The 25,160-nt window shown below is 31.0% G+C and overlaps 1 protein-coding gene and 1 long non-coding RNA gene across 2 annotated transcripts in view; one reads left to right on the top strand and one right to left on the bottom strand.

The window, feature by feature from the left end:
* Positions 1 to 25,160, top strand: part of LOC134266231 (uncharacterized) — a 36,226-nt gene that overhangs the window by 5,516 nt on the left and 5,550 nt on the right. Inside the window, exons 2-4 of the mRNA XM_062748458.1 lie at positions 17,508 to 17,588; positions 18,129 to 18,209; positions 23,667 to 23,747. Of these exons, the coding sequence (XP_062604442.1) occupies positions 17,508 to 17,588; positions 18,129 to 18,209; positions 23,667 to 23,747 (243 nt within the window). The remainder of the gene's footprint in view (positions 1 to 17,507; positions 17,589 to 18,128; positions 18,210 to 23,666; positions 23,748 to 25,160) is intronic.
* Positions 20,214 to 22,100, bottom strand: LOC134266229 (uncharacterized). Its single transcript, XR_009991922.1, has 5 exons — positions 21,867 to 22,100; positions 21,224 to 21,287; positions 20,835 to 20,909; positions 20,616 to 20,677; positions 20,214 to 20,512 (listed from the first exon to the last, which is right to left on the bottom strand). It is a non-coding gene; the product is annotated as an uncharacterized LOC134266229 (long non-coding RNA).

Raw genomic sequence — 25,160 nt, 5'->3', positions numbered from 1 at the left:
CTCATAACGTTAAATTTGCTTATACAGTGTGTCACACTCATTATTGGTAAAGGTCTAATTTTGACCAGGTGTGAACCCCAATCATACCCAAGAACAAAAACACTTAATAAAAGTTCGAATTCCATCGCTATAGAAAAAAATCTTATTTAAATTTTTAAATTTTTTTTTTATAAAAATAAGATTCAAGTAATTGAATGTATTTAGTAACATTTGCCAAAGTAATTGAAAGTAATTAATAACATTTGAAAAAATCAATGTTATTGTTATTGCAAGTAATTGATTATCAATGTTTTTGAAAGTAATAAATAACAATTCAAAGTAATTCAAAGTAATTGACCCCAAGCCTGGCTCCATGTCATGATCGAAAAAACACCGAAAAAATCCATCGACAATTTTGTGTAAACATTGGACGAATAATTACTACGAAAAAAAAATGTCAGTCAGTATTTGAAACAATGATAAATTGTATTTCCTGACAAGGTATCTCCATAGAACGAACGAAATAATGACTTCGAAACAAGATGATTGATAGTTTCGTTTCACCAACTTGTTTGTCAATAATTAACATGTACCTCATTGTACAAATTGTACTTACGTAGAGCATGCTCTTGTGTATCGAATCAACTAAGAGTTATAAACTCCGTTTGTATATGAGGAAGGTATATTGCTGCATATACATGAAAGTAAGGGAAGTTGAATATGTAAGTGACCTGTGACAAAAAAATGGTTAATTCAGTAATAGTGAAGAAACGAACGGCTGTAAAGTTAAAAGAATATCTTGGAAGTTCTTCTGCAGAGGCTTATAATCATTTGTACACGGTTTATGATGACAAAAAACTTCCCAGAAGTCTAGTCATTAGTTAGAATGATTGTTTAACCACCTTCCCCGCAGTCACGCATTTAAACGCATATACCATTTCCTATTTCTAACGCAAAATCACGCATACACCGTTTCCCCTCAATCAAGCATTTTCATGCACTTTAAAAAGATCATTTAATCTTCAATTTATTGCCAAATTCCTTCTATTTTATACTTGCTTAAATCACATAAAATACGAAAAGTTATTTTTTTTTATCAAAATACGAGGGTTGTCCGGAAAATCGTTGACAGAGCGCGTTTTTCTCGAAAAATAATGTACAGAATAAGCTAAAATTTTCAATGAATGTTTATTTATCATATTTCACGAGGCCCGATCTACTTGATCCGCGCATACGTTTTAACGCAGCGTCGACTCAGGCACGTCACAATACCCTTGACTGCCGTCACAATTGAACATTCTTAACGTTTCAATGCATCTTTCCACTGCAGAATTTGTTGATATTCATTTTTTTTAATTTATTGTGAAAAAACGCTTTCCCCCATAGACTTCAATGCAATCTTTGTTAATTAACTACTGCTTAATTAATGGCATTTTTTAAACTTTCTCGCGGTCAATCCTTTTCTACTATAAAATGCTTTAATATAATATGAGAGTATTATTTGCTTCAGAGATATTTAAGGGTAGCGAATTTGGTCCCATTAGGGATGAAAATCCTTAAAGCATATCAGATATGATATAAAGAAAGCACCCATACGCTTACTTAATCCACATTGTATAAACGACGCTCCAAAGACAGAGGACTTGGGTAAAGATGGTAACCATGCTGAGTCATTCTGGAAAAGGATATCATTATCCAACCATACTATAGATAGTTTTCGATGGACCTAAATTTAGCAAAAGTTACCTCCCGTTGGTCGCCATATTGGAGGTCGAGTCGGTGAGTTTTCCTCTTTGTCTTACCAAGTTAAAGAAAATACAGCAGAAATATTTGGTGGTAAATCTTTATTAAAAGTCTTTTTTAAATAAAGGAGGCTTCCAAAAATTTATATATTTCAGAAAAATAATGATTCCTAATTCAAAATCGCAATCATAAAAATTTAAAATTGGTAAAAAAATGAAGCAATATGAGCATTTGGACCTCCATCATGGCTGCCAACGGGAGGTGACTTTGGCTAAATTTAGGTCAAGTGAAAATTATCTATTGCCAAAATTTAGCCATTCTGACAAATGGACTGTTTTATTGTAAAAAATAACTTGCCTGGTTAGATATAAAAGAGTCGGAAAAATACATGCATTTAAACTTCTGTGAAGGAGCTAAGGAGCTTGGCACGTGACGCCTATATCACCTGATCTGCGCCTGGCAGAACGGTTGCAGATGCCTATTAAAATTTTCAACACTGATCATGACGCCCTATACCATTTCTTTTTTGAAAGTTATTAAATTAGATCGCTAACTTTTTTATCACCCCTTGTATATTACATATCTTAAGTACAAAACACCAAAATATGTGAACCGGATTTACTACCTTTTACAGAGTTAATTGTTCAGCAATCTGAAAAGTTGACAATTGAAACATACATTTGGGATTAAAATTATTAATTAAGAAAACAATTGTAGTATTAAAATATGCCAGTTTCATGATGAATTAATAAGGTTTTTTTCACTAATTACCAAAAATCCGTTTTTCAGTAACGAAATTACCGACCCGGCCCCGGTTTTATACTTATTTTAGTCACTTTTCAAGATGGCGACGTCTTCGATAGAGTGGCTTGGCACAGGCCAAAGAGGTAAATGAATTATGAATATCATTCTTTAAAAATGCATAAAACGAGTTAGACTGGTTTATCTTTACAATATGATTGAGTTAAAAAGTTATCAAAAATTTATCATTCTGGATTACTTCATTATTTAAATGTTTTGAAACCGAAAGTAGATCTGGTAAATTCAGGTATTTTTTTATTTTGGTAAAAATCAACCTCGTCATTTTCTATTTATATCATTTGCAAAATAGACAGACAGGGTTATCTTAAACAATAATACATTTTCACATAATGTGGCTGGAGTTAATCAGTCTGTTTCCTTTCCATTTTATTATGAGGATCTCAATATTACTTTTTTAGTAAAAAAAAAAAGTGGTATATCTGTAATGAAACGTCTTTCGGACAGAGTTTTTTCCCAATAAATTGGCGCTTTTACGGGTTACACAGGTATTTGATATATAGTTAAAATGATTATATTGAGCTATTTGCTGAATAATCTGTTCTAAAGCCGATACAATGAAATGTACAGTAATTTAGGGCATTCCGAATCACCTTTTACAATTTGACTGGAGATAATTATATTAAACTCTTTGCACATGGTTGTTTGGTTTCAAACGAAAGCCAATTTAGTGAAAAATTAGATCTACCTTATAAACGAGTCTATCTTCGACACAGCGACCTTGACGTTGGGTTATATTTACATCACCCTTCCAGTGTATTAATTGCGAATACTTCCGAGTATTTCAAATCACCAGGCAAATTGGTTGAAAACGGTCAGATAACATCATTTTAATTGATGAACTAGTTAGTATTGTTTATTAAAAGCTCTAAAAATAAAAAGAATTATTTTTTCTTGATTATTTTTGTTTATTTGAAAGTTATAAACACCCCCTCTATAGTCGCACTATAAAACAGCTTCTCAGAGGCGGATCATGCAGAAAAGCAATTATTCTCAAGAAAATAGGGGTTTCAAAAATTACAAGACTGTTAATTGTTGTCCTGTAAATATAATCATGTCACTCTTTTGTTCCTATGATTTTTTTTTCGATGCAAAACAAATAACATTTAAAATAACATAAGTCTACAAATGGGCTACCAAAAAAGATCAAACATGTTAGGATATAATGATGATGATGATAAAAATAATGTATGAACAGGATTAAAAACTAGCAATTTTCTCTAGATAAACGTATCACAATTATTAAATATGACATAAATCACTGCATGCATGCAGAGTGTACATCATACATGTGTACAAGTCCATATATATTTACACATTTATGATAATAGGATCAACACTAGTTCGCTACTCATTAACTCCTCACAGCTTTGTCATTTCATAATTTTTATACATTTGCATGTAAAGAACACCGATCGATGTTACCGAAATATCCGACATATAACAAGTATGCAGCGTGTGAAAACTATTCAGCTGCAGGCATGCATATACGTGATTCGAAATACCCCAAACTGTAGGGGGCTACAAATGCGGTTGTAACGAATACATTTGTGAGGTGTAGGAAAATATCATTGGGTCATCACAGGTTATGAAGTTCCCTTTGATAGGTACGCAAATCCGAAAGGTAAAAAATGTATATCAACTTTAGCAAGACATACTTTTAATAGTAAGAATATTTGTCACTCATATTTAGAGTTTCATTTGGACAAACCAGATTGATTGATTGATTGTATATTGTTTAACGTCCCTCTCGAGAATTTTTCACTCATATGGAGACGTCACCGTATGCTGGTGAAGGGCTTCAAATTTTGACCTTTACTCGGCACTCAGGGCCATTGAGCAGTGAGGGATCTTTATCGTGCCAACGCCTGCCGCTGACACGGGGCCTCGCTTTTTAAGGTCTCATCCGAAGGTCCCGCAACTTTCACTTCAAAGTGCCGAGCGCATGGCGAAGGAACAGTTGCTACCCATTTTAACGACTAGGTCGGTCGCGGCCAAGATACGAACTCACGACCTCCCGATCACGGAGCGAGCGCTCTACCGACTGAGCTACCGTGAACGGTGGGACAAACCAGAAAAGAGACAGTCAAAGTTTTAGCTCACTTTCGCATAATAGGTTAAGAAGGTTTATCTCACTAAAATCAAAGAGTTTCTACTTCGATCGCTCCCTTTCTCTGTTGAATTTTTTGAGGAAACAGGTTGGATTTGGAATTTATTCTTTAAAATCACTGATTCGAATTCATGCAAACTGACCACAGAGCTTCTTTAGTGAAATGAAAAGCGCAAATTTACGAAGTGAAGAATGAAAAACATTTTAGTATACTCAGATCAATTTCTCTTGTCCTAAAATGGAAGTATTATAGTGAGTTATATAACAAAATTGGGTATAAACTGTTCAGAATTTTTTGCATGAAAACAGAGGATAAAACTATTCACACTAATACGAACAAATGCTTATGTTTTAATACAAATTCATCAGGATTTTCCTGTAATGAACAAATAAAGTAAATTTTGTACAAGACATCATTCAGCAATAAAATTTAAGAATTTAAGCAATATTGACTTAAACCTTTTAAAGAAGAGCAAGAGTTTCTAATAAGAAATTTTTTTATGATGTTGGAAATGGAGAAATCATGAAATGATTACCCTGTCAACCAATAACCTTATCATCAATATGCTTCAACATTTAAAAGTATTCTATTAAACCATTGTCAAAAGAAATTTGTAATTTTGGAAATATAATTTAATTTCAATGTAGACAATAAGAGAATTTTTCCATTTTTTTTCCTTCGGAAAACGGTTTTAAATATCGCATATTTTTAACGTTAATGTCAAGCGGAGTAATATGTTTTTGACGTAACTCATTGTGACGTAGGCAAGTTGTGTTATACAAAATAGAGAAAAGCGTGTAACCAAAAAAAATGACGTGTTTCAAGTAAAATTAAATTATTTTGTGATACAAAATGTTTTTCTTGATTCTCTAGATCAAGGGATAATAATTCGAACATCAATGTACAATATCTCCTAAATTTCAATTCATTTTTATTTTAATACAGGTCATGGTGTTCCCTTTGATGGTTACCCGAATCCAAACGGAGAAACTTTATCAACTTTAGCAAGAAAAACTTTAAATAGTAAGAATAATTGTCATTTATTTAAAGTTTCATTTGGACAAATTAGAAGAGAAACAAAGTTTAAGCTCACATTCTCATAGGTTAAGTAGGTTTATCAGATCGAAGAGTTTTCGACATGGATCGCACTGTGTCTCCGTTGAATGTTGTCCACAAAACAGCTTGCATTTGGAATATATTCCTCAAAATCACTGATCCGAATTCATGCAAACTGATCACAGAGCTTTTTAGTTAAATAGAAAAGTTTGATGAAATGACGGGCCCCATTTTCTATCAAAAGATGTTTTTTTGTAAACAGTATAATGATTTTGATATTCTTCAAATACTTATTATTGTTTTTCTAAAGAATACGTCAGCTTTAAATAGGACACACTTACTAAGTAAAGAATATGATGCACATTTTTAGTATGCTCAGATCGATTCCTCTTGAACTAAAGTTGTAATATTATGGTGAATTATTGACGTATAAAATTTTCGTTGATAAAAACAGAGGTTAAAACTATTCATACTAATACGCATAAATGCTTATGTTTTAATACAAATTGATCAGGATTTTCCTTTAATTTCCTTTAATGAACAAGTAAACAAAACATCATTCAGCAGTATATTGTCAGAATTTAAGTATAATATTGATTTAAAGATATGTATGCCGTGTTAAAAGGTATTTTGGCACAGCTGAAACCGAACAAAAATTTCTGGAGTATGATAAGCTACCAAAAATGAAGCATTCTTGAAAATTAGACGAAATTTTATTCGGTATTAACAAAGTACTGGTCAGGAAAAGAACACGATATTCTCATGCATATTTATAAAGGATTGACGTTTATCCTGGATCTGCGCATGTGCGCGGGAAAAGCATCGTGAGAATCATCAGGTCGAGGAAAATATTTTTTGTGACGTCTGTTCAGTGAGGGACACAAATAGACCAATCAGCTCAATGAGTCGCATTTAAAGCATTTATGGGTTACTACATAAAATACTACATGTGTTTTTCAAAAAGGCTAGGTTTTTAAATCGCTCTCAGAAAGACTTGATGCATTATGTACATCATTATCTACAAATCTCATGCTCATATATGCATACAAATGATTAACAATGATGAAAATTAAAGTTTTCCCCACTCCATTGTACATGTCCGTTTGTTTAGAGTTTCCCCGTGCTGTACTGCAAGTGAACATTTTCGGTTGGGTGAACATTTACGGATCTTCAGTATGGAGCGCATATGCGCAAAAAATATTTTATGTCAAGTACAATGTATGGAAAGTAATTTAAACTGCTATGTTTACACCCTGAATGGGATATCGTCAATTATCCCTTTTGGTTTTTTAAGATGAACTACATAACATATGTAGATGAAACTTATATACCATGCATCTTGCCTTCTTAGAAATATAGTTGGGCTAATAAAATAAAATTGGTCAAGGAATTCCAGGCCTCTAAAATCTATTCCAGTTTGAGGGCACAACCAAGCATTTCGATGAACACCATTAAGAAAATTTAATTCAGGTAGGTAAGCATCGTTTTTTTTTAGTGGGGGGGATAGAACAGTTATAATAAAAATCAACTAGCTCGAAGAAATCTGACAAGTAAAATAGGTTCCAATATCTTTCACTACTAAATTTTATTCATTCACTACAATTTACTGCCAAACTCCAATTTTCACTTTCGAATTAGCCCGAGCCATGCAATGCTGATAACTTACTTGCAAGATTTTTCATATTATTTTCAAGGGGTCAGAAATACTGTGGTTCATATGTAAAGAATATATTTATATTATTTAGTAGTATTCTGCTTTTGGCATTCGGTATATTGTGCAGATTTATACATGATATTCTGTGGAATACTTTTTGTTGTTTTGAACCATTAAGAAATGCAGAATCGAATGTATCTAATAACCATTTTGATTGATCAAATTATATCATTTGTTTGTATTAGTTATTTCATTTTGGCACAACATGGTTTCCACACTTCTTTATCCATAGTCGCTGACATCTGTAGAAGTTCACCCAACCGAAAATGTCCATTGAAAAGACAATTGCATGTGATTAGTCCTCGGTACAAAAAGTAACCAACTCTGAGGTGCTTTCAATATTGACAATCCCTAACTCACGTGTTTGTAGTAAAAACGTAGTAGACCATCATGCTTTTTGTTCATTCACGAGATTGGACCATTGTTTGTTGTAAACATGCGAGACAACGTGATCATGAATATTTCAATAAGAGGCGGTTTTTTATCCGACACGCAGAGAAAATATTTTTTTACCAAATAATATTTCATAACTTTTAAAAGTGATCAAGGGGAATTGTCTTATTTACAGAAAGTATATAACTTATTTAACTTGATGAGACACCACATATATTTATTACTTTTAAAATAAAGCACTAATACGGCATATATAGCTTTAAGCGTTTTAAAGAAGGGCAAGTGATTCAAATAAGAAAAATTATTATTGTTCGTAGGAAATTTTCAAAAGTCATGAAAGGTTCGTTTTGAACTTTCGTATTTTTTTTACCTTGTCGAATTAAAATAGCTAACAATCTTATCATCAATATGATTCAACATTTAAGAGCATTCTATTAAAGCATTGTTTGAAGACATATATTTTTTTCTGCTAAAAGTTTATGTAGATTCTAAAATAAAAAGATGATAATTCGACCTTTAACGTTAAATATCTCCTAAATTTTAATTCATTTTCATTTTTATACAGGTCACGGAATTCCCTTTTATGGATACGCGAATCCGAAAGGAGAAAATTTCATATCAACTTTAGCAAGAAATACTTTGAATAGATATAATATATGTCACTTATATTTAGTTTTATTACATGTAGGACAAATCAGAGGAAAAACAAAATTTTTGCTCACATTCTCAAAGGTTGAGAGGGTTTATCTGATCGAAGTGTTAGACATCGCTCAGTGTCTCTGTCGAATTTGCCCCCAAACAGCTTGCATTTGGAATGTTTTCTTCAAAATCACCGATCAAAATTCATGCAAATTGTCAACTTAGCTTCTTGAATGAAATTAAATTTAAGTTTGATGAAATTACGGGCACTATTTTCTATCAGAAGAGAATTTATTGCAAACAGTGTGAAGATATTGGTATTCTTCAAATACTTTTTTTTCTTCAGAATCTTTAAGCTTTAAATAGCGGACATTCACAATGTAAAAAATTGAAGAACATTTTAGTTTTGCTCAGACCATTTCCTCTTGGACTAGAATGGAAAAAATTATACTGATTCATAGACTGCCAAAAATGATATAAATTCGTTGTTTAGAGTTTTTTTTTTTATGAAAACATAGGATAAAAGTTTCTTACTAATACGCACAAATGTTCATGCTTAAATATAAAGACCTTTATCTGGAATTTCTTTTTATGAACAATTAAGAACATTTTGTACAAAACATCATTCTTTTAAAGAAAAGCAAGCGTTTCTAATAGTAAAAATAATATTTCTGATCGTAGGAAATTGAGAATCATGAAATGATTGTTTTGAACGTGCATATTTTATTACCCTGTCGAAAAAAAAGCCTAGCATCCTTATTACCAATACGTTTCAACATTTAAGAGTATTCTATTAAAGCTTAGTTTAAAGACAGATGTTTTTTTACGGAATGTATCTGTAGCTTCTCTATCTAGATAAAGTGATGATAAGTCAACCTTTAATGTATAATATAATTTTCTTAAATTTCAATTCATTTTACTTTTGATACAGATCATGAAGTTCCCTCTGATGTGTACGCGAGTCCGAAAGGACAAAAATGTATATCAACTTTACCAAGAAATCCTTTTAATAATAAGAATACATATATGTAATAAAGTTTCATTTGGACAAGTCAGAGGAGGAACAGTCAAAGTTTCAGCTCATATTCTCATTAGTAAATAAGGTTTATCTATCTGATCGAAGAGTTTCCGACTTGGATGTCTCTGATCTCTGTTGAGTTTTGTCCTAAAACATCTTGCATTTGGAATTTATTCTTCAAAATCACAGATCCGAATTTATGCAAACTATCCACAGAGCTCCTTTAGTGAATGAAAATAAGGTTTGATGAAATAACTGACCCCATTTTCTATCGAAAGAAATCATTGGCAAGCAGTGAAAAAAGTTTGGTATTCTTGAAATACTTATTTTTATTTTTTTCTGAAAAATCTTTTAGCTTTCAGTAGCGCACAAAAACTTTGCAAAGAATGAAGAAAATTTGGTATGCTCATATCAATTTCTTCTTGGATTTATTGCGCAGCATTGTTAAGGCTTGAAAAAGGGGGCGGGGCATAATTTATACGGGAAAAGTTTACTGTGACGTCACACAAAAATATGACTCTTATATATTTCTCATTATACCTGAAAATGAAATAATTTGCAACTTTTAGCTGTATTAGCATAATAAACAACAATAAAACTTATCAATGCATTAAAAAAAACTTGCTAATTAAATCCCATGTAGCTGGTTATAAACAAAGCACTGATCGCGATGAACTTGTCAAGATGAGGTCATTTTGGTAAAATGACGTATATCATGTACTGTGAGCGGCAGATTGAGGATTTTTTTAACATTGAAAAATGCGTTTTATTATTAAACAGAATATCATTTACAGGTTTTAAATAGTCGATTAATACCAATGTATATCCTTTGTTTTTGTCAATTATTCATTTACAATCAAAATAATGTATTTTATTAATCATGTCGTGCTTTTATGTACAGGTTACGTATATTTTACATCGAGATGCCTCATAAATTCGAACTTTCGCAAGGGCATACACTAAATAGATCTTAACCATTTTTTGTATATAGATAAAGGATATTTTTCTTAACTTAAAAAGTGCTGCTGCTTTCTTTGAATCGAGAGCGTAATTTTATAAGTACACAAAATATTTTGTAAAAGTCAAACATATTTCGACATTAGCTTATTTACCTGAAAATTTAACTACTAAAACACGAATTCTATTCAAAGCAGCAGCACTTTTCAGAAACTACAATCTATGCAGAAACAATTCATAGCTTGAATTTTTAATTTTAAATAGGGTATGCCCTTGCGAAATTGAAATTTGTAAATGACCTACATTCAGTACACAAACTATGTATTCATCACGTAACTGTCCATCGATGGGACCAAACTTTATACAGTACAGAGTGAGTTATACTATGCTATTTCCATAAGTATTTAAGTTCTTTGGTAATAAAACAGCTTAATTAAAATAAATTCATTCCAAAAAATCCCCCTTTTTTGCACGTCTATTTTCCGTTGATTTCTCATAGTAGGCCTTAACAGTGCTGCGTGATTGATTGATTGTATATTGTTTAATGTCCCTCTCGAGAATTTTTCACTCATATGGAGACGTCACCGCATGCCGAAGAAGGGCTTCAAATTTTGACCTTTACTCGGCACTCAGGGCCATTGAGCAGTGAGATATCTTTATCGTGCCAACGCCTGCCGCTGACACGGGGCCTCGGTTTTTAAGGTCTCATCCGAAGGACCCGCAACTTTCACTTCAAAGTGCCGAGCGCATGGCGAAGGAACAGTTGCTACCAATTTTAATGACTAGGTCAGTCGCGTCCGAGATATGAACTCACGACCTCCCGATCACGGAGCGAGCGGCAGGCGTTGGCACGATAAAGATCACTCACTGCTCAAAGGATTTTCTTTGATAAAAACAGATAATAAAACTATTTATACTGAAATGCACATTTCCCTATGTTTTAATACAAATTCATTAGTATTTTCCTTTAATGAACAAGTAAATGTAAATTTTGTACAAAACATCATTGATCAGAATATTGTCAGAACTTAAGTAATATTGACTCAAGTTTTTTTTTTAAGAAGAACAAGTGTTTCTAAAAGGGAAAAAATATTACTGATTCATAGAAATTGAAAAGTTATAAAAAGATTGTTTTGAACATTCATATGTTTTGACGCTGTCGAATTAAAATTTCTAGCAACCTTATCACCAATATGATAATTCGAACATCAATGTGTAATATATCCTATATTTCAATTTATTTTATTTTTATGAAGGTTATGCAGTTCACTTTGATGAGAATGCGAATCCGAAAGGAGAAAGATGTATATCAACTTTAGCAAGAAATACTTTTAATAGTAAGAATATTTGTCACGTCACATATTAAAAGTTTCATTGGAGGAAATCAGTAGAGAAAATTTGTGAAGCTCAAATTCTCATTAGTAAAGAAGGTTTTTCTATCTGACCGAAGAGTTTCCGACTTAGATGGCTCTGTTCTTAGTTGAGTTTTGTCCTAAAACAGCTTGCATTTGGAATTTATTCTTCAAAATCACTGATCTCAATTCATGCAAACTGACAACAGAGCTTCTTTAGTGAAATATAAATTAAGTTTGATGAAATGACTGGCCCAATTTTCTATCGAAAGAAATTATTGGTAAGTAGTGTAATGAGTTTGGTATTCTTCAAATACGCTTCTTATATTTTCTGAAGACTCGTTTAGCTTTTAATAGCACACATTAACCTGTTAACTAATCACAATATGAAGAAAATCTTAGAATGCCCAGATCAATTAGTCTTGGGCTAAAATAGTTGGAAATATTATAGTTGGTCATAGACATACAAAAATGTTAAGAAATTTTCTTTGATAAAAACAGAGGATAAAACTTGTCACACTTATAAGCACAAATGGTTATGTTTTAAAACAAGTTTATCATGATTTTCGTTTAATGAACAAGTAAAGTGAATTTTGTACAAGACATCATTCAGCAGGATATTGTCAGAATTTAAGTAATATTGACTTAAGCGTTTAAAAACAGAGCAAGTGTTTCTAAAAGAAGAAAAACTACTGATCGTATGAAAATTGAAAAGTCATGAAAAGATTGTTTTGAACGGGGGATCAGACATTATCATATTCTAGGTAACTGCTAATCAAAGCTTGTGAATCTTATCCCCTTCTTGTATTTTAATAAATGACATTATTCATCTCTATTAAAGTGTTTTATTTGACTTATACTAAATTAGCAAAAACAAGCAGCGTTGAGCTTGCATATGAGCATAAGAATACATAAATGATTGTTTTTAACTTTCGTATTTTTTCCCCTGTTGAATTGTAATGGCTAGCAACCTCATCATCAATAAGCTTCAAAATTTAAGAATATTCTATTTAAGCATAATTTAAGTACATTTTTTTTCTGAGGAAGGTTTCTCTAGATTCTCTAGATAAAGTGATGATAGTTCGACCTTCAATGTATAATAATATATCCTTAATCTTAATCATTTTTCTTTTTATGCAGGTCATGGTGTTCCCTTTGGTGGGTACGCGAATCCGAAAGGAAAAAATATTGTATCGACTTTGCCAAATACTAATACTACTTTTAATAGTAAGAATTTAAGAATTAAGAATTAATTCAAGCATAATTTAAAGACATTTTTTTCTGAGGAATGTTTCTCTAGGTTCTCTAGATAAGGTGATAATAGTTCGACCTTCAATGTATAATAATATATCCTTAATCTTAATCATTTTTCTTTTTATGCAGGTCATGGAGTTCCCTTTGGTGGGTACGCGAATCCGAAAGGAAATTATATTGTATCGAATTTGCCAAATATTACTTTTAATAGTAAGAATATTTCTAACTAATATTAAGAGTTTTATTCGGACAAATCAAAAGAGAAACAGTCAAAGTTTTAGCCCACATTCGTATTACTTCTGAAGTTTTTCTGATCGAATGAATTGCCCTGTGTCTCTGTTGATTTTTTTTTTATCGAAAAAAGCTTGCATTTGGAATTTATTCTTCAAAATCACTGACCCGAATTCATGAAAACAGACCACAAAGCTACTTTAGTGAAATAAAATTTCAATTTGATGAAATGACAGGCCCATATTCTATCAAAAGAGAATTTTGGCAAGCATTGTTAAGATTTTGATATTCCTCATTTTTTTTCTAAACAATATCATAAATTTAAATAGCTCATTTTTACCAAGTAAAACATGACGAATATTTTAGTATGCTCAGACTAATTCCTCTTGGACTAGAATGGAGATGGTCAAAAATTTTTTTTTCATAAAAACAAGATTAAACCAGTCATATTATTTCGCACATATGATGTTGTTTAAATACAAATTTATCTCGATTTTCTTTAATTAACAATTAAAGTTAATTTTGTACAAGTCATCATTCAACAGCATATTGTCAGACTTTAAGTAATATTGATATAAGTAATTTAAAGAAGAGCAAGTGTTTCTCATAGCAAAAAAAAAAAACAAAACAAAAAAACACAAAAAAAAAAAACAAAACAAAAAAAACACTGATCGTAGGAATTAGAGACGTCATGTAATGATCGTTTTGAAGTTTCGTATCTTTTCCCTGGCGAATTGAAATGTCTAGCAAGCTTATCATCAATAAGCTTCAACATGTAAGAGTATTATATTAAAGAATTGTTAAGAAACGTATGTTTTTTCTACAAAATATTCGATAGATTCAATAGCTAAAAGGATGATAATTCGACCTTTAATGTACAATGTCTCCTAAATCTCAATTCATTTTCTTTTTATACAGGTCAAGGAGGTCCCTTTGGTGGGTACGCGAATCCGAAAAGAGAAAATATTATATCGACTTTACCAAATACTATTTTCAATAGTAAGTATATTTGTCACTTATATTTAGAGTTTCAATACAGCAAATCAAAAGAGAAAGAAAGTTTTTGCTCACGTTCACATAAGTTAAGAAGGTTTATCTGATCAAAGAGTTTCCGACATGGATCGCTCTGTGTCTGTGTTATATTTTGTCAGAAAACAGCTTGCATTTTGAATTTAACCTTCAAAATCAACTATGAAAATTTATGCAAACTGACCACAGATCTACTTTAGTGAAAGGAATTTTAAATTTGATAAAATGACGGGCTCCATAATCTATTGAAAAAAAATTTTGGCAAGTAGTGTAAAGATTTTGGTATTCCTCAAATCTTTATTTTTTCCCCTATAGAACCTTTTAGCTTTAAATTTATATTTACAATATAAAAAATGAAGGACATTTTAGTATGCTCAGAGTAGTTCCTCTTGGATTAGAATGGAAATGTTTAAAGATTTTTCTTTCATAAAACAGGATAAAACCGCGCATACTTATTCGCAAAAATGATGTTTCTTTAATACATGTTTATCTAGATTTTCTTTGAATTTAACTAGTAAAGTAACAAGACATCATTCAGCAGTGTATCGTCAGAAAGAAGTAATATTGACTTAAGTGTTTAAAGAAGAGCAACTGTTTCTAAAAGGAGAAATATTGCTGATTGAAAATTGAGAAGTCATAAAATGATCGTTTTGAACTTTCATATTTTTTGGATCTTGTCGAATTAAGCATGTTAAAATATCCAGCAACCTTATCATCAATATGGTTCATCATTTAAGAGTATTCTATTTTATCATTGTTTAGAGACATGTTTTTTCTTCAAAATATTTCTGTAGAATCTCAAGATAAATGGCTAATTATTCGACCTTTAATGTTCAATATCTCCTAGATTTTAATTAATTTTCTTTTTATCCAGGTCATGGAGTTCCCTTTGGTGTGTACGCGAATCCGAAAGGAAAAAATATTATATCGACTTTGCCAAATACTAATACTACTTTTAATAGTAAGAATATTTGTCACTTATATTTAGATTTTCAATTCAGCAAATCAAAGAAAGACAGTCAAAGTTTTGAGTCACATTCTCATAAGTTAAGAAGGTTTATCTGACCGAAGAGTTTCCGAATTAGATCGCTGTTTTTCTTTTGAAATTTGTCCGAAAACAGATTGCATTTGGAATTTTTTCTTCAAAATCACTAATCTAAATTCATGGAAACTGACCACAGATTGTCCCTAGTCAAATGAAATATAAGTTTGATAAAATGACGCGCCCCATTTTCTCTTGAAAGATATCTTGACCGAGCAGTGTAAAGATTTTGGTATTCGTCAAATACTTTTTTTTAAGGTATCTTTAAGATTTTAATACTGCAAATTAACTGAGTAAAGATTGAAGAACAATTCAGTATGCTCATACCAATTCCTCTTGGACTAGAATGGAAACATTTAAAGACGTTTCTTTCATAAAAACAGGTTTTCGCACAAATGATGTTGTTTTAGTACAAAATTTATCTTGATTTTCTTTTAATTAACAATTAAAGTAAATTTTGTACAAGACATCATTCAGCAGTATATTGTCAGAATTTTCGTAGTATTGATTTAAGTGTTTTAAAGAAGGGCAAGTGTTTCTTATAGCAAAAAAAAATTCTGATCGTAGGTAAATGAGAAGTCATGAAATGATCGTTTTAAACAGATTTTGTATTTTTAACACTGTCGAATTAAAATGGTTAGCAACATTATGACCAATATGCTTCAATTTTTAGAAATATTGTGTTAAAGCATTGTTTAGAAGCATGTTTTTTTCTACAAAATATTTCTGTAGATTCTCAAGATAAATGGATAATAATTCGACTTTTAATGATTAATATCTCCTAAATTTTAGTTCATTTTCTTTTTAACCAGGTCACGGAGTTCCCTATGGTGGGCATGCGAATCGTAAAAGAAGAAATATTATATTGACTTTACCAAATACTAGTTTAAATAGTAAGAATATTATTCTCTTATATATAGAGTTATATTCGTAAAAATCAGAAGAGAAAGAAAGGTTTTCTTCACATTCTCATAAGTATAATATACTTCATCATTTAAGAAAATTGTACTTTAGTATTGTTTTGAGACATAAATTTTTTTTCTAGAAAATATTTCTGTAGATTCCACAGAGAAAAGGATGATAAATCGACCTTTAATGTACAATATCTCCTAGATTTTAATTCATTTTCTTTTTATCCAGGTCATAGTGTTCCTTTTGGTGGACAGGGGAATCCGAAAGGAGGAAATATTATATCAACTTTACCAAATATTAATACTACTTTTAATAGTAAGAAAAATTTTCACCTACATTTAGGGTTTCATTTGAGAAAATCAGAATAGAACCAGTCATAGTTTTAGCTTACATTCTCAGAGGTGAAGAAGGTTTTTATTTGATCATAGAGTTTCCGACATGGATCGCTCTGTTTCTCTGTTGAATTTTGTCCGAAAACAGATTACATATAAATTTTTTCTTCAAAATTACTGATCCAAATTCATGGGAACTGACCACAGAGTATCTTTAGTCAAATGAAATGTAAATTTGATAAAATGACGCGCCTCATTGTTATCGAAAGAAAATTTTGGCAAGCAGTGTAAAGAATTTTGTATTCCTCAAATGCTTATTTTTTTGTCTAAAGAATCTTCTAGAATTAAGTAGTTCACATCTACTAAGTGAAAAATGAAGAATATTTTAGTATGCTCAGATCAATTCGTCTTAAAGTAGAATGGGAATATTAAACTGAGTCATAGACCTACAATAATTTTATTAAATGTTCAGAGATTTTTCATTGATAAAAACAGAGAAAACAGAGAATTAAACTATTTATACCACCACGTTAATTATTAATTTTTTGGGATTTTCCTTTTATGAACAAGTAAAGTAAATTTTGTACAGGACATTATTTAGCAGTATATTATCAGGATTACGAATTGTTGACTTAATTCGTTTAAAGTGGAGCAAGCCTTTTAATAGAGAAAAAAATATAACTGAATGCAGGAAATTGAGAAGTCATGAAATGATTTTTCTGAACTTTTGTATTTTCTGACCTTGACGAATTAAAATGGCTAGCAACCTTTTCATCAATATGCTTCCTCATTTAAGAGCATTCTATTATAGATATGTTCAAAGACTAATATTTTTTCTACGGAATATTTCTCTAGGTAAAGGGACAATGAATCGACCTTTAATGTACAATATCTCCTAGATTTTAATTCATTTTCTTTTTATACAGGTCAAAGTGTTCCCCTTGGTGGGCAGGCGAATCCGAAAGGAGAAAATATTATATCAACTTTACCAAATTCTACTTTTTATAGTAAGAACACTTATTTTGTACTTGTCACATATTTTTAAAGTTTCATTTGGCCAAATCGCAAGAGAGATATAGTCAAAAGTTTAGCTCAATTTCTGTTTGGTTAAGAAGATTTATCTGATCGAAGAGGTTCCGACATTGGTTGCTCTGTTTCCGTGTTGATTTCTTCACAAAACAATTTTAATATGGACTTTATTCTTCAAAATCACTATCCGAATTCATTCAAACTGACTACAGAGTGTCTTTAGTCAAATGAAAATTTAAGCTTGATGAAAAAACGGGCCCCATTGTCTTTTTTGAGAGCAGTGTAGAGTTTTGGGTATTCTTCATATACTTATTTTTTTTTCAAAAGAATCTTTCAGCGTTTAATACTGCACATTTACTAAGTAAAGAATGAAGAAATAAAAATCACTTCATTAATATTCAGATCAATTTCTCTCGGACTTGAGTGGAAATATTATACTTAGTCATAAACTTACGAAAATGGTATAAAATTTTCTGAGATTTTGCTTTGATAAAACTAATCATTTTCTTTTTATCCAGGTCAAGGAGTTCCCTTTGGTGGGCACTTGAATCCGAAAGGAGAAAATATTATATCTACTTTACCAAATACTACTTTTAATAGTAAGAATATTTGTCACTTATACTTAGAGTTTCATTAGAGTAACTCGGGAGAGAACCAGTCAAAGTTTTAGCTAACATTCTCATATGTTGAGAAGGAGTGTCAGACATAGATCGCTTTGTTTCTCTGTTGAATTTTGTCCAAAAACATCTTTCATTTGGAATTTATTCTTCAAAATCACTGATCCAAATCTGAACTGAATTCATGCAAACTGACCACAGAACGTCTTTACTGATATGGAATTTAATTTTAATGAAAAATCTGACCTAATTTTCTATAGAAAGAGATTTTTAGTAAGCAGTGTCAATTTTTTGGTATTCTTCTAATATTTATTTTTTCTGAGGAATCTTTTACCTTAAAATAGCGCAAATTTTTAAAGTAAAAAATAAAGAACATTACAGTATGCTCCGACCAATTTTTCTTGGATTAGAGTGCGCAGTACAGTTAAGGCAACATTTTCTATAAAAAGTCACGGAATCCGATACATATAATGTTTAACAGTTTTATTTTTTAGCAAGACACTCTAGTTAAAACAGCTTTTTGTGATCTTGAAGAGTATGTCCATCGCTTTTCACATCGGTATTTTTTGACATCATGTGACCCCCTGAAGTCACGTGGGCTCCGATTTTAGGTCAAAAAATGAAATGTCAAATTTAACCAAAAAGTGCAAGGGCAAGACAAACAAAAAATTAACTGCACAATGTTTTATGTTGTCTCTATGTATCTATACTTTCTCAAAAGTGATGCTCATTCAGTTAGTTTTCCGATATAATTAAGTTATTTAGCTTTAACAGACAGTAATGTATGAAAAATATGATATTTTCCTAATTTCATCAAGAATTATAAATTAACTAAAGGATTACAAAGTAATGAGCATCACTTTTTGAAAACTATACAATAAAATGAATAATTTAAAATAAAAACCTACTTTTTAGATTGTCGCCTTGCCCTTGCACTTTTTGATTAAAAAATGAAATCTTGGAAGAGTCAATCTAATTATAGTTTTCAAACGCATCACTGACCCAGCATGGGAGATAACTCTTAAGTACTTGAAATAGTTTGTTTACCTCGTAAATTTAAAATATATATACATGCGGGCAGGACTTGACTCTTTTTTTTTTACTAAATCAAACGGTATGCATTAAAATCCTTGACATTTCTTTCTTTTCTGTGTATTCGTTCTCCATACGTTGTATACATTTAATGTCTTTCAAACCTCCTGCATTTCCACAACGATGTGTATATACACGTAGTATTACACACAAATAGGTATAAATATTGCCGATATATTTATGCAGAACACAAATGGTTAATTAAAATATAGCCTTCATTAATATTCAATTAGATATCTTTTCCCCTCTCTCACTACTGTACGCATAGGCCTCGGAACAGGGGAGGGAGGGGGGGCTCCCTACTTATTTGCAAATTATATACATAATGTAGGCATTGGAATTTTCCTTTTTCTTTTGGCTTAGCCCCCCCCCCACCCCCTTTCAATCAGCCCCCTTTCATTTTGCTTCCGACGCCTATGGTACACACACTTGTGTTAATATTTTTTTTTCTTTTTGCATACGAGGTCATGTTCTACGATCGCTTTCAATCAGACCGCTTACTGTTAATAAAGGGATATAAACTAAGTTATAAGTTTAAGGTACTAATAAGAAAGAATTGGGGTATACTCCTGTATTTGTTAAGGGGACAGCTATTTTATTTTGAGGGTGAGGGACTGGCAGATTTTAAAAATAAATACTTGCAGATCAGTGATCTCCCCCTCCCACGAATCAGAGTTTTTTTTTACATTTTTTTTTTGCATGTAGTATTTTTAATGAAGATGAAAACGAATAAATAATCTGTCTTTCATCTTATTGATCGGAAATAAACATTAATCTGTCCTTCATTGACATGAAAATGAAAAAAAATCTGACTTGGAAAAACTCGCCTCCCCCCCCCCTTCCCTTAGAATAAATGGTGGTCCCCTATCCTATTTTGAATCAATTAGGGGGATCTCTAGTCTCCTGTTTTTGGTAATATTATTGAAAGATAAATGAGCACAATGCACATGCTGGAAATAAGATCTTGATGATCATTAGTACCCTCCACACAAAATAGTATGAAAGTTAAGATTTTCATATCTTAATAGCCTTTTCAACACTTGTACAGTAAATATATGAAAAAGTCAAATTATTATTCATCTAGAAAATTTATTTAATAAACATTTCTTTTCAAATCCAAAGACAGACTGTAGGAATGCTGGGCAGGTGCAAATTATTTCCATCACCTCATGTTCTTGTGGATAAAATGAATTCTGAAAATAGGAGAAAATCAGGAAATACCATTATTGAAAGTAATTTGTGTTTAAAAAATGAAATAAAAAATGCATGGAAACATTTAACATTGAATTTACATACATGTGTAACGTGAAGCGGTCACCCATCCAAAGGTTAAACAGGCTCGCCGTTGCTTAACTTGCCTGAAATAGAGGGAGACTCTACCGCATCACCAGAAAAGCTAGCTCACTGGCGAGGCAGTATAAGTTCCCTATATACTGTCCGCTACACATGTTTGCAATTCTTCTGTTAGTTTTATTATCAAAACTTTGTATGGTTTATAGCTTATATTGAGCATACCATTTTCCTTAAATGATGGATTAACTTGCTGTCGGAATGAATCCATTTGTCCAACATCTGGGAATAGCTTAGGGCCTACAACACAATATATATGCAGTTATATGCTATGAGATTAGTAAATATACACTGTAGGATAAAATGGCATTTAATACATTTGACAAAACAAATTATGCTTCATTGTATATTATAGTAAATTTTTATGTAATTGATATAAATGAAAAAAAATGTGTTACAAAACTTCTCTGGGAAAGTAAAGCCTCTGACATTTACAATAGTTATTGATAGAATATTTTCTATAAAAAAAAGTTTCTTCTTTACCAAAGTGAAAAAAAAAACAATATGTAAAGCACATGCAAACTTTGAAAATGTGAAATACTTCAAAAGTATACAAACCCTGTGGAGAAATGATGCATTTTTTATTTATTCACTCTTTAAGCCTGAAACTCTAGACAGCTTCAATGATAAAAGTATTATATAAATATTTTTAATGTACATGTTATCTAAACAAAAAATGATTTTTTTTCATTAATTTAGAAATTCTAGAAAATTACAACCATAAATCTGAAGTGGGGCTTTTATGTTTTTAACACAATGTTACGGATATTTTTTTAAAATTGTGTAGCATATTTGTATGTCAATGAAAATACATCGTTTTTTTTAGGCCTAGTCACTAGTGAATGACTGAAATAATGAAAACATCTCAATCAATTTAGTTTAATTTTGTGTTACTCATGATCTCCATTATTACACATATTGTCTAAAAAAAAAAATGAGCTAATTGACAGGAACTCAGTACATATTTAGTGTAATTAATTTTTAACAATTCTAAAAAGTGTGCAACTTAGTATGGGGCCCATGGGGGAGGGGGGGGGGGTGTTACACACTTGGCACTGCATAATTACAGTTTTTCACAGACTGTACTAATACATTTAAAATGAACATGAACACACTCGGTTTTTTTATGTTAACAAAAGCATGTCTACATATTGTAGATCTACACATGTACCTACATAAGCGTATACATACATGTACCTGGCCTGGAATTACAGTGCAGTGATTGATCTACGGAGCTAGAGCTGGTGCAAATCATCTCAGTTTTCTGCTATTTTCCGAAATAATGTCCTCATGTTCTTGTAAAATGGAGAAGCAATGCCTTGTCTCTTATTTTATCCCTATTTTCTTTAAAGATTGTGTGGTTATTGCATTTAAATCCACTGCAAATCTCAGCTGATGTCGCCACGTTTTTAGATGTAAACAACATTCCGTGTCACCAAGTGCAAGCGCTTGGATGAAGCCGAATGTAGACAAACGACACATTATAAAGAGAATTATTTTAAAGACATGCTATTTTAAATACGAGAAAATCACTAATTATTTTCTATTTAAACATGAAGATATTGTTGTTTATTACAAATTGTTGCCAATATCGGTAAATAGTTATTTTGAGCAACTTTTCCTTATATGGATCAATCAGGGCGGAGCAACTGTCATGACGTCAGTCCTCATTATGACTTCATTACCATATTTTTTTCATGTGTTGCTTTAACTGTACTGCGTGGAAATAATATACTGACATACATAAATGGTATAAAATGTTCAGATATTTTTCTTTTATAAGAACAGGGGATAAAAATATTCATACTTATACGCACAGGTGCCTATGTTTTAATACAGATTTATCGGGATTTTCATTTTATTTAAAGTCAAGAATTGTTGGTTTTAATCTTTCGTATTTCTTTTTACCTTGTCGAATAAAACATGTTGAAATATCCTTCAACCATATCATCAATATACTTCATCATTTAAGAGTATTGTACTTTAATATTGTTTCGAGACATAAGTCTCTAGAAAAAATATTTTCGTAGATTCTACGATGCTTAGAATTTCATTAGAGTAACTTGGAAGAGAACCAGTAAAAGTTTAAGCTCACATTCTCATAGGTTAAGAAGGTTTATCTGATCGAAAAGTGTCCGACATGGATAGCTCTGTTTCTCTGGTGAATTTTGTCCAAAAACATCTTGCATTTGGAATTTATTCTTCAAAATCACAGATCCAAATCTGAACTGAATTCAGGCAAATTGACCACAGAACATTTTTACTGATATGGAATTTAATTTTGATGAAAAGACAGACCCAGTTTTCTACCGAAAGACATTTTTTGGTTAGCAGTGTAAATTTTTTGGTATTCTTCTAATTCTTATTTTTTCCGAGGAATCTTTTACCTTAAAATAGCGCACATTTTCAAAGAAAAACATAAAGAACATTACAGTATGCTCCGACCAATTCCTCTTGGACTAGAGTGGAAATATTAAACTGAGATTCATAATTGGTATAAAATGGTCAGATATTTTTCTTTAATATGAACAGAGGATAAAAATATTCATACTAATACGCACAGGTGCCTATGTTTTAATACAGATTTATCGGGATTTTCATTTAATGAACATCTGAACTTAATTTTGTACAAGACATCATTCAGCAGTATATATTGTCAGAATGAAAGGAATTATATTGCCTTAAGTGTTTTAAAGAAGAGAAAGTCTTTCTAAAAGAAAAGAATACTTCTGATCGTAGGAAATTACATTGAGAAGTCATGAAATGATCGTTTTAAACTTTCTTTTTTTTTTACCTTGTCGAATAAAACATGTTGAAATATCCATCAACCTCATAATCAATATACTTCATCATTTAAGAGTATTGTACTCTAATATTGTTTCGAGACATAAGTTTTTTCTAGAAAATATTTTCGTAGATTCTACAGATAAAAGCATGATAATTCGACCTTTAATGTACAATATCTCCTAAATTTTAATTCATTTTCTTTTTATCCAGGTCAAGGAGTTCCCTTTGGTGGGCACGTGAATCCGAAAGGAGAAAATATTATATCTACTTTACCAAATACTACTTTTAATAGTAAGAATATTTGTCACTTATGCTTAGAATTTCATCAGAATAGTTTGGAAGAGAACCAGTCAAAGTTTTAGCTCACATTTTCATAGGTTAAGAAGGTTTATCTGATCGAAAAGTGTCCGACATGGATAGCTCTGTTTCTCTGGTGAAATTTGTCCAAAAACATCTTGCATTTGGAATTTATTCTTCAAAATCACAGATCCAAATCTGAACTGAATTCAGACAAATTGACCACAGAACATCTTTACTGACATGGGATTTAATTTTGATGAAAAGACTGACCCAATTTTCTACTGAAAGATATTTTTGGTAAGCAGTGTATATATTTTGGTATTTTTCTAATACTTATTTTTTTCTGAGGAATCTTTTACCTTAAAATAGCGCACATTTTCTAAGTAACAAATAAAGAACATTACAGTATGTTCCGACCAATTCATCTTGGACTACAGTAGAAATATTATACTAACATACACAAATGGTATACAATGTTAAGATATTTTTCTTTAATAATAACAGAGGATATACATATTCATACTAATACGCACAGGTGCCTATGTTTTAATACAGATTTATCGGGATTTTCATTTAATGAACATCTGGACTTAATTTTGTACAAGACATCATTCAGCAGTATATATTGTCAGAATGAAAGGAATTATATTGACTTAAGTGTTCTAAAGAAGAGAAAGTCTTTCTAAAAGAAAAGAATACTACTGATTGTAGGAAATTACATTGAGAAGTCATGAAATGATCGTTTTAAACTTTCGTATTTTTTTACCTTGTCGAATAAAACATGTTAAATTTATGTTAAATGATAAATGAAAGTTAAAACATGTTACTTTTTGTAGTAAGAATATTTGTCACTTACATTTAGAGTTTCATTTAGACAATTCAGAAGAGAAAGAGTAAAAGTTTTAGCTCACATTCTCATAGGTTAAGAAGGTTTATCTTATCGAAGAGTAACTAACATGGATCGCTCTGTTTCTCTTTTGAATTTTGTCCGAAAACAGATTGCATTATACACTTTTTCTTCAAAATTACTGATCCAAATTCATGGGAACTGACCACAGAGTGTTTTAGTCAAATGAAATATAAGTTTGATAAAATGACGCGCCTCATTCTTTATCGAAAGAAAATTTTGGCAGGCAGTGTAAAGAATTTGGTATTCCTCAAATGCTTATTTTTTTTCCTAAAGAATCTTTTAGAATTAAGTAGTTCACATCTACTAAGTGAGGAATGAAGAACATTTTAGTATGCTCAGATCAATTCCTCTTGAAGTAGAATGGAAATATTAAACTGAGTCATAGACCTACAATAATTTTATAAAATGTCAAGAGATTTTTCATTGATAAAAACAGAGAATTAAACTATTCATACCACTACGTTACTACTAATTTATTGGGATTTTCGTTTAAT

The sequence above is a fragment of the Saccostrea cucullata genome, unplaced genomic scaffold (genome assembly GCF_032062105.1).
Source record: "Saccostrea cucullata isolate Sc308-1 unplaced genomic scaffold, CSIRO_AGI_Scuc_v1 ctg677, whole genome shotgun sequence".
Classification (NCBI taxonomy): Eukaryota; Metazoa; Mollusca; class Bivalvia; order Ostreida; family Ostreidae; genus Saccostrea; species Saccostrea cuccullata.
Note: the sequence above shows the minus strand (reverse complement) of the source record. Positions and strands in the feature narration are given on the sequence as shown.